General features: G+C 52.5%; 1 protein-coding gene across 15 annotated transcripts in view; it reads left to right on the top strand.

Moving 5' to 3' along the window:
* Positions 1 to 13938, top strand: part of FGFR1 (fibroblast growth factor receptor 1) — a 75713-nt gene that overhangs the window by 26462 nt on the left and 35313 nt on the right. For 10 of the 15 annotated variants that reach the window (XM_005286549.5, XM_065584666.1, XM_065584665.1 and 7 more), the window contains exons 3-5: positions 7568 to 7831; positions 11234 to 11317; positions 13237 to 13412. In XM_005286549.5, the coding sequence (XP_005286606.1) occupies positions 7568 to 7831; positions 11234 to 11317; positions 13237 to 13412 (524 nt within the window). The remainder of the gene's footprint in view (positions 1 to 7567; positions 7832 to 11233; positions 11318 to 13236; positions 13413 to 13938) is intronic. The other 5 variants (XM_008172126.4, XM_065584672.1, XM_065584671.1 and 2 more) reach the window with 1 other exon arrangement.

Raw genomic sequence — 13938 nt, 5'->3', positions numbered from 1 at the left:
CCCCTCTGGGACATAAGGTATCAGCAGCCTACCAGTGCACATTAACCCTGTGCAGGGATTGTAGGACAGGAAGTGGAAAGCACTGCATCTGACTGAAACTACAGGGTAATTTAAGGAGGCAGAATTTATTTGCCAATCACAGAGTTTGGCTAGGAGAGCAGGGGTAACGCCCTCGCTTACAGAAAGCGCCATCCGCCAGGAGGACTGTGGCTTGGCATCTCCTTTGAATAGCAGCAGCACCGTGCCCGCTAACACCATGGAGGGGCATTGTGTCAATGAGGACTTATTCTTACTTACCAAATTGCCAGCATCACTTCCTGCAGCTCCTAGGCCATCTCCCATCCAAGGTCTGTGACCAAGCCAGTCTTTGCTTAGCTTGTGGGAGAGCTAAAAGGGACATGGCTGGCTGTGTGTTAACCATGCAGTCATGGTGTGGGGGTTGCAGGCTGTGGGTCTTCTGGGAAACAGGTGGCCTGGGTGAGGCGTTTCTTTCCCGAAGGGGCATTGATGCTCAGGAAGTGTCTTGACAAATCCCTGGACTCCCAGACCTCAGACTAGGAAGTGTCAGCTCTAAGTGGAGTTGTGGCAAGCAGCTGGTGCTTGAGAGCTGAGGCCCATGCGGTGCCCCTGAGTTCACGCGTTGCACTGCCCAGCTCAGAGAGACCTGATGAATGGGGGGTGGGTAGCTTTTCTCTGACTGGTGTTTCACAATAGTACCTCCAGGTCTCCCCACTCTCCTGAGGGCAATGACTCCCCACCTTTCCTGCCTCCACCTAGGCAAAGAGGGGGAGGAATGCCACTCTGCAGCCCTATGTAGTTTAAAATGTTTTTTAACTCTGATATTCCTTCTGTTCCCCCCAGCTCTTCCCAAACATCTGGGACGGGGGAGCCCTGCCTCTCGCCCTGAGTTGTGGTGCGTGAGTGACTACCGTTGGGTCCGTTATAGGGGGACTCCTTCTCTGCTGCTGGGAGCTGCCCAGGTTGCCTGTTCAGTGCCTCCCTGCACAAAGGGAGAAAGACAAAGGTCTGGGAAGAATAGCGGGGAGTTTATCTGGCTTATTAAGCCCTTGCTAGAGTGGGCTGCTTGTTCTGGGAGAAGCTGAACAGCGCGCAGTGCAGTTTAGCAGCCGGTGGCTTTGTCCCCCTCTGGAGGAGCTGCACCTGTTGGCTTGTTTTAAGTTACAAAGCAGTAGTATGTATGAAAGAGACGTTTCAGCCCGACAGAGCCCAGTGATCAAACAGGCTCACCTTAATTAACAGGCACCAAGGACAAACCAGCATCAGCATCACAGCTCACATAGCAGGCAGGCCTCTCCCAAGGGGAGGGGGTGGGGAACTGTGGGCTCAGAGACTTCTGTGGGAATTGTGAGCCAAATGTTCTCATGGGCTGCCTGCTCCTGTAATTCAGCTCCTGCTGATTGCTTGCTGCCTAGGGCCCAATCAGCAGCCTCTTAGAGGAATGGTTCCTAGTCAGGGAAAGCTTTAGGGGGTTGTTTTTTGCCCAGCCTACAGCAGGGGTGGGACTGCAAGGGACAGAGCAGAAGCCCAATCAAATGTTTCCAACTTTCTGTCACCCAGTGCCAAAAGCATCTGTCTGTCCCCTGAGTTGGACCCTGGTCTGCTGCTGCTCCATGCCCCCTTCATGGGGCTGCAGGGTCGTCCAAAGCTTCTGAGCGCCTGGCAGCCAGACGTCCCCATATGACATACTCCAACGATTCCCAGTTTGAAAGGCTGTCCTCCCGTAGCCCGACCATTCCCCCACCCTGGCCTGGAGGCTGTAGAGTGCCTCTTGCTCTCTAGAGCATACACAAAGCGCAGGCCGGCAGTTCCTAAGCCACCAGTGCCCACCTCCTTTTAAAGGCACTCCATCTGTCTGCCCCTGAAGGGCCAACCTGCTGTTGTTTTCAGCATGGCAGGCAATCTGCTGGGATGCCACAGGCTTGTCCAAAGCGGTTGCATCCACCTCTCGGATTAGCTGCTGCACCCAGACTGCACTTCCAGAGCCAGTGACGGGGACATGAGTGAATAAGCTGCCATCAAAATTAAGCTACCCTGATGCCAGAACTCTTACCCCCACCCCGCCTTGTACCTTCAGTGAAAGCGCATGACCTTGCTGGATTATCTGGATGCTGGGTCTCTAACCCAGCTCCTCTCCTTCCATAGGGGTTAGCTACCCTGGACATGCTCATTAGCCTGTGAATTCATTTTCCAAGCGTTCCCACCGGGCCTCCTGTTCAGCTCTGCTCCTAAGTGCAGAGATGTGCTCTGGGTTACCAGCCGCCTGCCTTGCCTCCTGACTCACTGCGCTCATCAGCTCCAGTTCAGAGAGAAACCCTGCCCATCCCGTCCAGCACCTCTGCACTTTGAGCCTGCATGGTCATGCAGTTAATGTAAAACAGCCTTTGACTTTAAGGAGATGGGGGGGAGGGGCTTTGTTGATTTAGAAACAAGATCTAGCCCCCACTCCCATGCTAATGGCTAACCTCCCCCCACCCCCCCGTTTTAGCCCCTCCCAGAGAAAAAGAAAAACAAGAGCCTGAAAATAAAAAAGCAGCCTCTGCCCCTTGAACCCATCATAGGGATCCCTGCCTGGAGAGAATGGGTCCCTCGTCAGCCCTGTGTCCATGTTCATGCATCAAACCCCCATGTGAAAAATAACATACCCGGGTTCTGCGTGCAAATGCCCCAGGATATTCGATAAAGCTGATTGATTGTAAATTGTCCTGACGTTTTGTTCTCTCCCAAATTCCTCCCACCACACCCCAAGCAATCTTCTCACCAGTTCTGTAGGTCCAGCTGAGATGTGTAAGGATTTGCAGACTATCGTAGACCATCATAGAATTGCTGGCAAGCTTTCTTGAAATTCTTTCCAGGCCAGTTTTATAGGCAATGCCTTGCCCTGGTCCCCAGCACAAACAGTGCAGAGGATTTGTACTAGCTTTGGCCTGTTGAACAGGAATATTTTTTTCCTGGCTAAAGTCACTTTTTATGGGCCCAGAGTTTGTTTAATGGAAGAGGACACCTCCAACATGAACTGGGAATCTGAAGGGTCTAATAATCCCTGTTCTAAATCTCCCAGCACGTACAGCGATCAGATAATTGCACAATAACTGCAGTTGGCAATATTGGAGCAGTCCATGGCACTTCTGGGTGTGACTCCAAACTTCAAAGTCTGATTCCTATCAAAGCTTTTGACTCCCTCATACCCCTGGATGCAGGGAGCAGTGGCTGGGCTTAGACTGAAGTGCTAGCAGGACTTTCACAGACAAAGCAAAACCTCACAGTCTAAGTAAATATCAGCAATAAGCAAGGCACCAAACCAAAGCAAGGTGGCCTGGCTTGCAGCGGGGATGAGTGCTTACAGCTCCTCTGTGGCTTCGGTGGGAGACATAAAAAACAGGCCACAAGCCTTCCCCAGGTGATCTGTTTCTATACAAAATAACTGCATGAGATGGATATGATTTAAACTGTACCCTGCTTACCCCACTTGGAGAACAGTTGCTAACACAGTTTCGGGGCAAAAAAGATAACAGGAAAGTGTCTGCTTCTTATTAGTGTTACTGTCGCATGTAGGAGCCCTGGCCATGGACGCACTGTGCTGGGTGCTGTACAAACACAGAACAAAAGGACAGTCCCTGCCCCAAAGAGTTTACAATCTGAGACAAGAGATGACCAATCAGATGGACCAACAGGGGAGTACAGGAGACAATGTTGGTCCATGTGATGGACTGTGGTCTCAGCTCACCCGCAGCCTTGGCTTGTCAAGTTTTTTTTATAGCCATTGCGGGAAAGGAGATTTCAAGGAGGCATTTGAAGGTGGATCGTGAGGTAGCTTTGGGGAGCAACTTATAAGCATCTGGGGCAGAGTGGAAGAGAGCTCAAGGCTGCTTGTTTGAAAGTTTAGCAAGTGGGCGATGTAGGCTGGAATCATGGGCTGATCAGAGGCAGGAGTAGACCTCTCAGTAGAAAGTGAGAGAGGACAGGTGGGGGGATGACTGTAAACGACCTTGAAAGTGAGGACAAGCAGTTTGTTTGATGCGATGGAGTGAGGGATTTTCGTGAGATGGTATCATTTTCTGGAGTGATTTCTTTTGTTGTTGGTCTGTTGTTGTTTGTTATTGTTGGAAAGGAGGGAACAGAACAACATTACACTGCAGAGTCCTTTGGTGTCTGAGTACATAGATGGGATGGAAATCTGCTTTGTAAGGTGCCTGTGACTAATAATTTGAAACACAAAATGCCAGAGCTACAAGAAATGCACATTTCATGAGGTTGTACAAGATCAAGGAAAGCGAGACTGCTTTCCCTGATTACTTAAAGGGCTGCTGTCAGTCTAAAACTCCCATATTACAAAACTTTTTATTTGTGTTATTGATAAACTTCTGAGGCATTTGGCACCCTGCCCTTGGTGGTTTGGGTTGACAGCACTGCAGGGCGGACCGTGAATTTTCCTCCCAACTAACCAGTCAATTTTTTTTTAAATCACGAAAACATTTTGGCTGTTTTCTCTTAAACATTTTCCCCCAAAGCATCTCATGTGTAAGAAATAAAGAAATGCCTAAAAAAACAACAGCAACAACAAAAACAAGACAGGATCTATAGCAGAAAAAAGCAAAGTTCCTCTAAATGGATCTTTCATTTTTTTAATACTAAAATATTATTTGTATTACAGTTGCGCTTAAGAGACTAGGTCCTTGTTGTCCAAGGTGCTGTACATAAATATAGTCTGTGCCCTGAAGTTGCACTGTTTAAAGGTGTGATTTTTAAACCAATGCAAGCCTCTTTGTGGGGGCAAGGGTGTTAGCTAAAGTAATTAGAAATTCATTTAAGCCAAACTAAAATAAGTGTCCACACAAGGAGCGGCACCGGCTTTATAGTTTAAAAACTTATTTAAGTTAAACTTGTGTAACTTTGTGGATGGGGCAAACCATGTTGCATTTCAGGATAACTCCCCAGGGCAGCATGGGAAGAAAAATGCACTTAGCAATCAATACCTCAGCAAGCTTCTTTCAATGTTGTTTTGTGCTTACATTGCTGGAGTTGTTTGCACAGGTTGTGTGTGTGTTTGATGGCTGCAGGGTATGAAGTGCTCAGCCCCAGGGGTTCTGGGCAGGTAAGTCATCTGTTGTAAACGACTTACCTGTGTGGAGCAGACGGAGTCATGCTTGTAGGGGTCACACGCTGTAGCCTGAGTCTGCAGCTCTGTGAACAAGTGGCTTTCTGAGCATGATGCTGGGATAATGCCAATGCGCAGAGCGCTCCCACTGGTATCTCTTTATGAGTTCCTCTCTGGGGGAGGGGAAGGGGCACTGCTGTGTGTTTCTAGCAGTATCCACCAGAAAGCTCTTGTCTGTTTGATGGATGAGTGCACTGATAAATTAGCTTAGCACAGAGGTTGGGGGTATGTAATGCCACTCAGGCATTGGGGAGGCTGTGGGAAGTCTGACACACACGGAGGAAATCCAATTGACGTTTTGCTCTTGGATTCAATATCACGCTGGTGGAGAAAGCCTCCAAATTGAATTGGAGCCCAAACAGGGCTGATGGGGATGGGAGCAGGTGGGACGGTCGTGCTCTCGTCCTTTCCGATATTGGGTGTGAGCTGAACCAAGCCTATGGAGCCATGGACACCTAGGCCATGCTCCAGAGAGACACCCTGGCTTTCGCAGTGTCCTGCTCTCCCTGGCAGTGCCAGGTATTGCACCAAGCTAAAGCAGTGATTTGTTTGGCATCGGAGGGTGGGTATCTCCTATGGTACCCTGCCTCCTTCCCCCTTTGTTCCTGGCCCTGCAACTCCCAAGTCCTTCCAGCCATGATGCCTTGAGCAGCTGTGGGGAGAGGGATTGAACCTCTGCAGGGGTAAAGACTTCTCTGCGGGAGGCCATCGTGACATTTCGCCCTGTAGGCGACTAGTGTCTTTAGAAGCAATGTCTCCCCTTGAGACTCTGCTCCCCGAGGCAGAGTTCGGGGTCTGGGAGAGTGCACGAGTGGGTCTCTGTGTATTTCAGCTGACACTGCTCTCAAATGATAGGTAGGTAGAATTCAGGGAGCCTCACATGAGCTGCTTCCAGATTGGACTCATCTCAAGTGGCTTTGCTTGGAGCCAGGAGGTGCAGAGTAGTTGGTTTGCATGTGAAACCTCTGGAGGGCTCTGTTTGTTCTCACACACTCGGAGGTTGCAGCCTTGCTCCTCAGCTACACCTTTGTATCAGGTGTTCTCTAAAGCAGGAACCAGAGAGGAATCCTGGAACAGTGACCCTGCAAGACAGCGGTTTAAAAGGCAGTGCCTGAGGCCCAGCCTCCCAGCCCACACATGCTCAGACTGGCTCTAATGTAGTTGGGAGACAACAGATCAAGTAGAGTCGGAGCGTCTTGGAGTGAAGAGAAAGGATCTTTGTGCTGCTAAACCAAATGTTGCATTTGATGGCAGCTGCAATTCTCCCATCTTAATAGAGTTGGAAACTTGGAATACTCCAGCCAGCACCTGTTCAACTGGAGGCTCACCTGAGCTGACCCGGCCCAGCCAGGACACTGCTGTTACGAAAGCATTTACCACTTAGCCTCTGCCTTAATGCAGTTCCCTCAATTGATCTTCCACCTTCTCCCCCTTCCTTAAAATGCTTTAAGCGAAGTGATAATCAGGCAGCATGAAACCTGGCCTGCTTTGCTGGCTGCCTTCCCTGAGCTTTGCAGGAAGGGAGAGATTGGGCAGAGCGTGGTGCTCCCAAGAGCAGCCTCTGCATGTGCTCTCTCTCTGGTGGGGTTCAGCTACTGGAGGGAGGAGGGGGGCAGGGGAGAGAGTCATGAATAAGCCAAGATTTTCAGAAGTGAGTTGCAATTTTGAGTGCCCAACTGAAGACCCTCTTAAAGGGGCCTGATTTTCAGAAAGTGCCCAGCACCCATCCTCTGAAAACCAGGCCCCTTTGAGAGGTCTCAAGTTGAGCCCCCAAAATTCCCTTCTGAAAACTTTGCCCAAACTATTTTCTTACCCTAAGGGGCTGGGCTGAGTGATGCTTGGTAAAAGGTCAAAGGGCGCATGAACAGCCTCAATTTCCTTGCTAATGTCTGGGTTATAAAATGAAGGTGAAATGCTTAATCCTGCTGCAGTTGCTTTTAACCTCTGCCTCTTCTTCCCCTCTCCCCCCGCTCTGTGGGCTGCGTGGCAGGCCTGCTAGCTGCTGTGCTTTTCAGGCTGACAGGTAGGTGAGCTGAATTGTCCTTCGCACCATGCCGTCTTCAAGTCACCGGCACGTCTCCACCGGATGCAGCCATCTGCCTGGCAAGCATGGCACCCTGTTGCAGCTGTCGTTAGCTGCTTCCCGTGCCCATCATCGCAGCTGGATTAAAAGACAACAGCCCGTCACACTGCGCCCTGACGCTGCTTCTCCAAACTGCCACATGTGGAAAGCTGAGACCTGCATCCCGGAGCAGGGTTTGGCCTGCAGAGTCGCTGCAGGAGGGTGGCGCAGGAGACTCCCCGCGGGACGCGCAAACCCCAATAAACGTCCGTTCACAGCGTGGTTTCCTTTTGTCTCTATTTTCTTTCTCTCTCTCCTAACTCTTCCAGTTCTGCCCAAAGCGAAAATTGAAGTGGAGTCGCATTCGGCTCACCCTGGCGACCTCCTCCAATTGCGCTGCCGGCTACGGGACGATGTCCAGAGCATCAACTGGGTGCGAGACGGGGTCCAGCTATCAGAGAACAACCGGACGCGCATCACTGGGGAGGAGGTAGAGGTCAGGGACGCTGTGCCTGAGGACTCAGGGCTCTATGCCTGCATGACCAACAGCCCCTCAGGGAGCGAGACCACCTACTTCTCCGTTAATGTCTCAGGTTCGTAGCAGCCCTGGGGCTGGGCACAAAGGGAAGGGGGGCCAGGCTGTAGGGCAGGAAGCAGATTACCTGTGTGGGAACAGGGTGCAAACCTTGTGTGCACACACCTGCAGATGGTCTTATCTTTCTTCTGGTAGCTGGTGGGCTGTTGTGGTCTGTGGGGCACTGGTCGGGGAACCCCAAAGCTTTACAATGGCTTGGTGTGCAGCCAGCATCAGAGCATCCCTGTGCACCCTCCCTGCCAAGTTCTAGGAATAAGCTGATGTGTTCTCTGTGCCGTGGCACCGCATGCCCATACATCCTGGATGCACATTCGTAGCGTGTTGGACTTCGCGTCCCCCTCCTTTCACTGGCTGTGCTGGCTGCCTCAGCGGGGATGGGCAGATGTAGAATGTGGCAGCTTCTTTGACTCATGCTGCAGCAGCTGTTCCCCTGGGGCTGATCCAGGAGTGGTATGATTGGGGATACAAGTACCAGGGTAATGGAAATGTTGTTACACCCACCCAAGGACTCTTTTCAGTGCTGGCTGCAGGAGGCTGCCTGGAATGGTTTGGAGCAAAGGTGTTGCACAGCAGGGTGTATATGGGGGGGATTCAGAGCAGTTGCTGGGCTAGCTGGACATGGGAGGAGAGGCCCTAGGGGCAGGTTAGCTGCTAAGAAATGTCTGGGGAGTGGTGAGTGGGTTTGCAAACCCCGTCTTGCAGGCCGAGAGGGCATTGTGCACCTGTGCGTTTGTCTCATGACCTGTAGCCTGGTCACGTAGCTGTTCTGGGCCCTGGAAGGTGTGGGAGAAAACTGCCATGGGGTTGTCTCAGGCCAGGGGCAGGAAAAGCCAGCTAGGTTTTACTGGGCCGGCTGCACGTTTTGCTGGCTGCTCTGCGCGCTCTGTCATGTCTCGCGGGGTCACTATGGGGTCTGGTGCGCAGGGTTCATCAGGACACCGCTTGTGGAGGGGAACGCTAGGGAGGCAAATGGGAGCTCATCCTCCAGACGACCAACAGCCGTTGGGTTTTATTGCCGACCCTGGAACAATCGGGCGGTGTTCTGAAGAGGAAGGCTGGGAGCATTAGCAGCTGTTCCCAAGCAGTCAGCGAGCAGAGCAGGGAAGGTGCGGGAGAGAAGGGAGGAGGTGGGTAACTGGGCATTTAGGAATCAAATGAGAATTTCTCAGCAATGCTGGGACCTGCCTACAGAGTGACCTGGGCCCAGTCTTTGACTCCCTGAGAGTTCTATTCTGGCCCAGTTTGCTGCTCCCTGCTGGCAGGTGTCTCCAGTACAAAGGGGGGTGGGGGCAGAACTGTTTGTTTAACCTGTCGGATAGGTGACTAGATCACAGCCCTTTCATCATCCAGAGAATTGGGCGCAGGCGGCCTGGCCCTGCAGAGCCTGTCATTAAAGCTCTCTGAGCTGTTTTGGCCCCATCCATCCTGGGCACCCAGCCATGCTAGCGATAGCCATGGTCCGGCACAGCATTTTCCAGCAGGGGGGTAGCTAGCCCCACTTTGGGCTGATTTCAGTGACTGTCGAGGGAGGCAGATGGTTTTCTAACAACCTCACAAACTAAAAACTCCCTATCAATTTACCCCCACTAGAGAATCTGTATTGTGCTTTCTTAGCCTGTCTCCATGTGGGGTGTGGATGCAGTGTCACAGCCATGCCTGCCCATCACCCTGTTTGGAAAACAGCTTCAGACATGCTTACAAGCATTAGCCAGGCTCAGATCTAGATTAATTATTAGACGGGCTGGGCAGTGTCGAGGTACCATGGTGCCAGATAAATACGATAGCCAGTGAAAAGGAGCTGGTTGGGAACTGGTGTCAGAGTGGCTAGAATTAGCATGTCTCCTGGTGTTGGAATCGGAATGCCTGATGGTGGTTAGGAAGCTGAGCTGCCGTAGAGGGAGGGGCCCGGGCAGTCTGTACTTACGCACCTGCAGAACCTCAGCTCTCACGCAAAGGTGCATTGTGTCTCCAGCCGTTGTGTTCAGAGAAATGCTTAGAAACGTGACCTGACCGTAACTGCTATAGCATTGTCTGCCTGAACCTGCAGACAGACTGAACTGATAGCTCCAAGGGGGGTGAGCTGCCGTGCATCTCAGTGTCAATTTAAATGTCAATGCTATTAACCATTTCCCTGCTGATCGATATAGCAGACACATCCAGCTAGTGCTTATGCCACTATCTCAACCCCCCTCCCTGGGGGCTGAACCCCCAGCTAATCCCCACTCTTCTGCTTCGTCCCCCAGCTCCCTTTCTGCCAATATAGTGCTGTATTGCCAATGCCACAAGGCGTGGCACACTGAAAGCAGAAATGTGGACATTACATTGAATTCAGTATGAAAATCGGCAGGACCAGGCTCCTAGCACTGATCGCGCCACTTCTTGGCCTCTTTAGTGGATGTAAAATCCCGTGTTCTAACTGAAATGCGGCTGCTGGGGCGCACCAGCACTCCTGCATAGTGGTACGCACCACGGCATCTAGGGCCTGCGCCAGGGAGTTAGGACATGTTTGCTGCCAAGTCCTTGGACCGTTGGTTGTGTGTGGGCGGGTGAGAACTCTCAGCCCCTGGTCCTGTCTCGGACAGGGCTGTTCTGAGCTGTGGTTGCAAGGCCAAGGAGAGAGATGGAGGGGCCAGGTGGGGGCCAGACTTCCTCCATTTCTCCCTGACTGCCCAGAGTTCTCCGCTCCCTCTCCCCTGGCTCCAGAACCCATGTACTCAGGTCCCTCCCAGGACCAAAGGGAGTGCTTGTTTTGACCCTCCTGGCTTCCCCATCCACATGAGCGTCCCACTCCACGCTCCTCAGTGCCTGGTGTTGGAACCCCACTGTTATGTGAGGTGAAAGCCTGCAAAATGGCATGGACCAGCAAGAAGCCTGACCAGTCTGACCCACCTCTGGTGACTGCAGAGCTCTCCTCGCCTGAGCTCTGGTACCTGCATGCTCTGCCCCCTTCGTGTCATGACACAGTGCGGGCAGCAAATCGCGTTGCCATGACTTGCTGGTCCCCAGCGTGTGGAATGTACCAGTGAGCATCTGTCTGGGAGGGGCATGCCGGGAAGCCCTCCCTTCCCATTGTCCCCGGGCAAAGGGGAATGGGGAACTGTTACATACAGTTCCTAAACTCTGCCTTTTAATTCTGCCCATCGGAGCTATTCTGCAAGTTGCTCTGGGGCTGTGTTTGTATTAGTGGGAACCCCCTTTGCTACTTAGACAAGGGGGGGTGAATGGCTCCTAGGCAGCCCAATGAATGTGCAGGACAAGGGGGAGGAAGGGTAAAAGCCACACCTGGGAAGGGAGTGGCCCTGTGCAGCTCTGCTTGGTTCTTCTTCCTGCAGGATGGTAAGTGAGGCAGCTGGAAGCAAAACTGAAACCCGGCCCTCTCTTCTCTTCTCTTCTCTTGCAGATGCTCTTCCATCCGCTGAGGATGACGACGACGATGACGACTCCTCCTCGGAGGAGAAGGAGGCAGATAACACCAAACCAAACCGTACGCATGAGACACGATTTGATATCTAACGCAGCCTCAGGCAGACACTGCTCTCCCCCGGCTGCTACCTCTTCGGGGGGGAAGGGCCTTGGCCCCAGCACCTCGGGCGCCGCATTTCATGGGGTGGTGTCTCCTTTTTATTTTTTGTCATTCACTAAAAAGAGTTTTTATGAGAGGCCTCGCCCATTGGCAGGGCCTTGCCCAGCGCTGCTAGGGCCTAGCAGGTGATGGCCCAGGCTGCCAGCAGCCATAGCGAACAGCTGTGAGCTGCATGCTGTTATCCTCTGCTCACCTGTGAATTTCCCACAGTGCCCTCACTGCCCCTGCCTGCAGATGTAGCAGGCTGGGAGGAAATGCTCATGCCTCCAGGCTTCAGCTTGTCATTCATTCACCCAGACCATTATCCGCTTTGGAAATGTCAAGGTCACCTGGGCTGCTGGAGTGTCAGCGTGTGAATGCCTCTGAAGGAGCTGGCCATGTGCGCATGAGCGGCTGGCTTGGAGCCATGCGCATACATCTAAATAACACTCAGAGCCTGACAAAAGGCCAGCAGCTTGCTCTGGGAAGTGATTCCTACTCCAGCCAGTCCCACCTGGAGAACGCAAGGGCTGGGGGAGGGCAGAGCACCCACCAACTGGGCAGGCCAGGTAAACCTCTAGCTTCCTGGTGTTGCCAATATCCCAGTTGGGGTATGTCTACCTGGGGAAATTTACTGGCATAATTATACTGGGAGAAGGATCCTGCTGAAGTTATTCTGGTATAACTCACCGGTATAATTTTCCAGAATGAGTATCCACCCAGGGAGTTATAGTGCCCTAACTATAGTGGTCTAATTATCCCAGTATAATTATGCCAGTAAATTTCTCCAGATAGACAAGCCCTTAGTCTGAATGAGGGTGCTGCTAAAATACTCATAGAATCATAGAATATCAGGGTTGGAAGGAACCTCAGGAGGTCATCTAGTCCAACCCCCTGCTCAAAGCAGGACCAATCCCCAGACAGATTTTTGCCCCAGTTCCCTAAATTGCAGCCTCAAGGATTGAACTCACAACCCTGGGTTTAGCAGGCCAATGCTCAAACCACTGAGCTATCTCCCCACACTGTGTGTCTCCTTCCCTTGCCTGAAACGTGTTCATGATCTGTCTGGTTGGGGTAGGATGTCTTGTCTACAATCCACCGTAGCTCCAGGTTCCTGGCCCACCTGACTGCAGGGTTAAACCAGAGAGGATACTCTTCAGTATTTTTAAAAGTCCTGCCCCTTCCCTGTCCCCCAAACCCTCCTACTGCAATCACACTCAGATTAGCAGCTGCAGATGCTGCTTCCAAGCTCGCAAGGCAAATCCAGCCACGGAGGAGTCCTGGTCCCAGCTGAATAGCATAATTGGGGCTGGAAGGGAGTGTATCCCCGGGTGCAGGACAGGCATCTCCAGTGACCGTGTGACACAAGTGATCAAAGACTTTCTAGGCTACTGGAGCCACGATCTTGCCCGGCGACAGGCTGCTGGCTGGGGCTCGGGTTGCACTGCAGGCAGCCGGTGGCCTGTTAACAGGGCCTGGGTGCTCATCCAGCTGAGAGGGGCTCTAGAAAGAACTGATACTAGTGCAGGTTTGGACCTCCCTGGGTTTGTCTCGGGCTCTCCCTTTGGCTATGTTGGCCCTTCCTCTCCTTCACAGCCATTTTTACAACGAACCCCTTTGCAGCCATCAGACTCTGTTCTTCCCCTAAGCCAGGAGCGGGGGCTGGGGCAGAGGGATGGCGTCCATCTCAGTGTGCCCCATTTGCACTGGGGGCATTGGGCAGCCTGCAGGGGAAGTTCCAAGCGCACATGGCCCGTTGTGAGGTCCCAGTGCCAGCGACTGAGCCACGGGTCCCTCCTGTCTGCGTCCTCCCCCGTGCTGACTCGCCTCTCTCTGCTCAGTGGCTGTGGCTCCCTACTGGACATACCCCGAGAAGATGGAGAAGAAGCTCCATGCTGTCCCAGCTGCCAAAACGGTGAAGTTCAAGTGCCCGTCGAGCGGGACACCCAGCCCCACGCTGCGCTGGCTGAAAAACGGCAAGGAGTTCAAGCCTGACCACCGCATCGGTGGATACAAGGTGAGCAGGAATGGGGGTGCTGTGCAGATAGAGGGTATGGATTGGTCTGGAGCATAGAGGCTGTGGGATTTTCTCTGTCTGAAGCTAACTGGCTCTGCCAGGCAGGGTCTTGGGCATTCTTTGTGCACCCAACACTGCAGTGAATAGGCACCAAGTTCCAACCCCAGGCTCCCAGTATCATGGTGCAAGGAGCTGCATAAAGTGAGCAGTCCTGAATGCCCCCCTGGGGGCTCTTGTTCTTCTAGGGTCAGCCTTTCTCTTTAGGGCCAGGTTCTCAGCTGGGGTAAACTGGCCTCATTTCACTGCCTGCCACACAGCTCCATTCCCTGCAATGGAGCTCTGCCAGCCTACACCCGCTGAGGATTGGGCCCAAGTATCCTGTTCTGGAAAAAGCAGCAGCATCTCTCTTGTATGTCCAGGTAGGTTGGAAGGGGAAGTTCTCTCAATGCTGGTCGCCCAACAGCCTGCAGGATTGTAAAGTGGGGGGAGAGTCCCAAGGAGACATTTCTCTAACTTTCTAAAATGA

Source organism: Chrysemys picta, chromosome 2, assembly GCF_011386835.1.
Source record: "Chrysemys picta bellii isolate R12L10 chromosome 2, ASM1138683v2, whole genome shotgun sequence".
NCBI classification, from domain to species: domain Eukaryota; kingdom Metazoa; phylum Chordata; order Testudines; family Emydidae; genus Chrysemys; species Chrysemys picta.
Note: the sequence above shows the minus strand (reverse complement) of the source record. Positions and strands in the feature narration are given on the sequence as shown.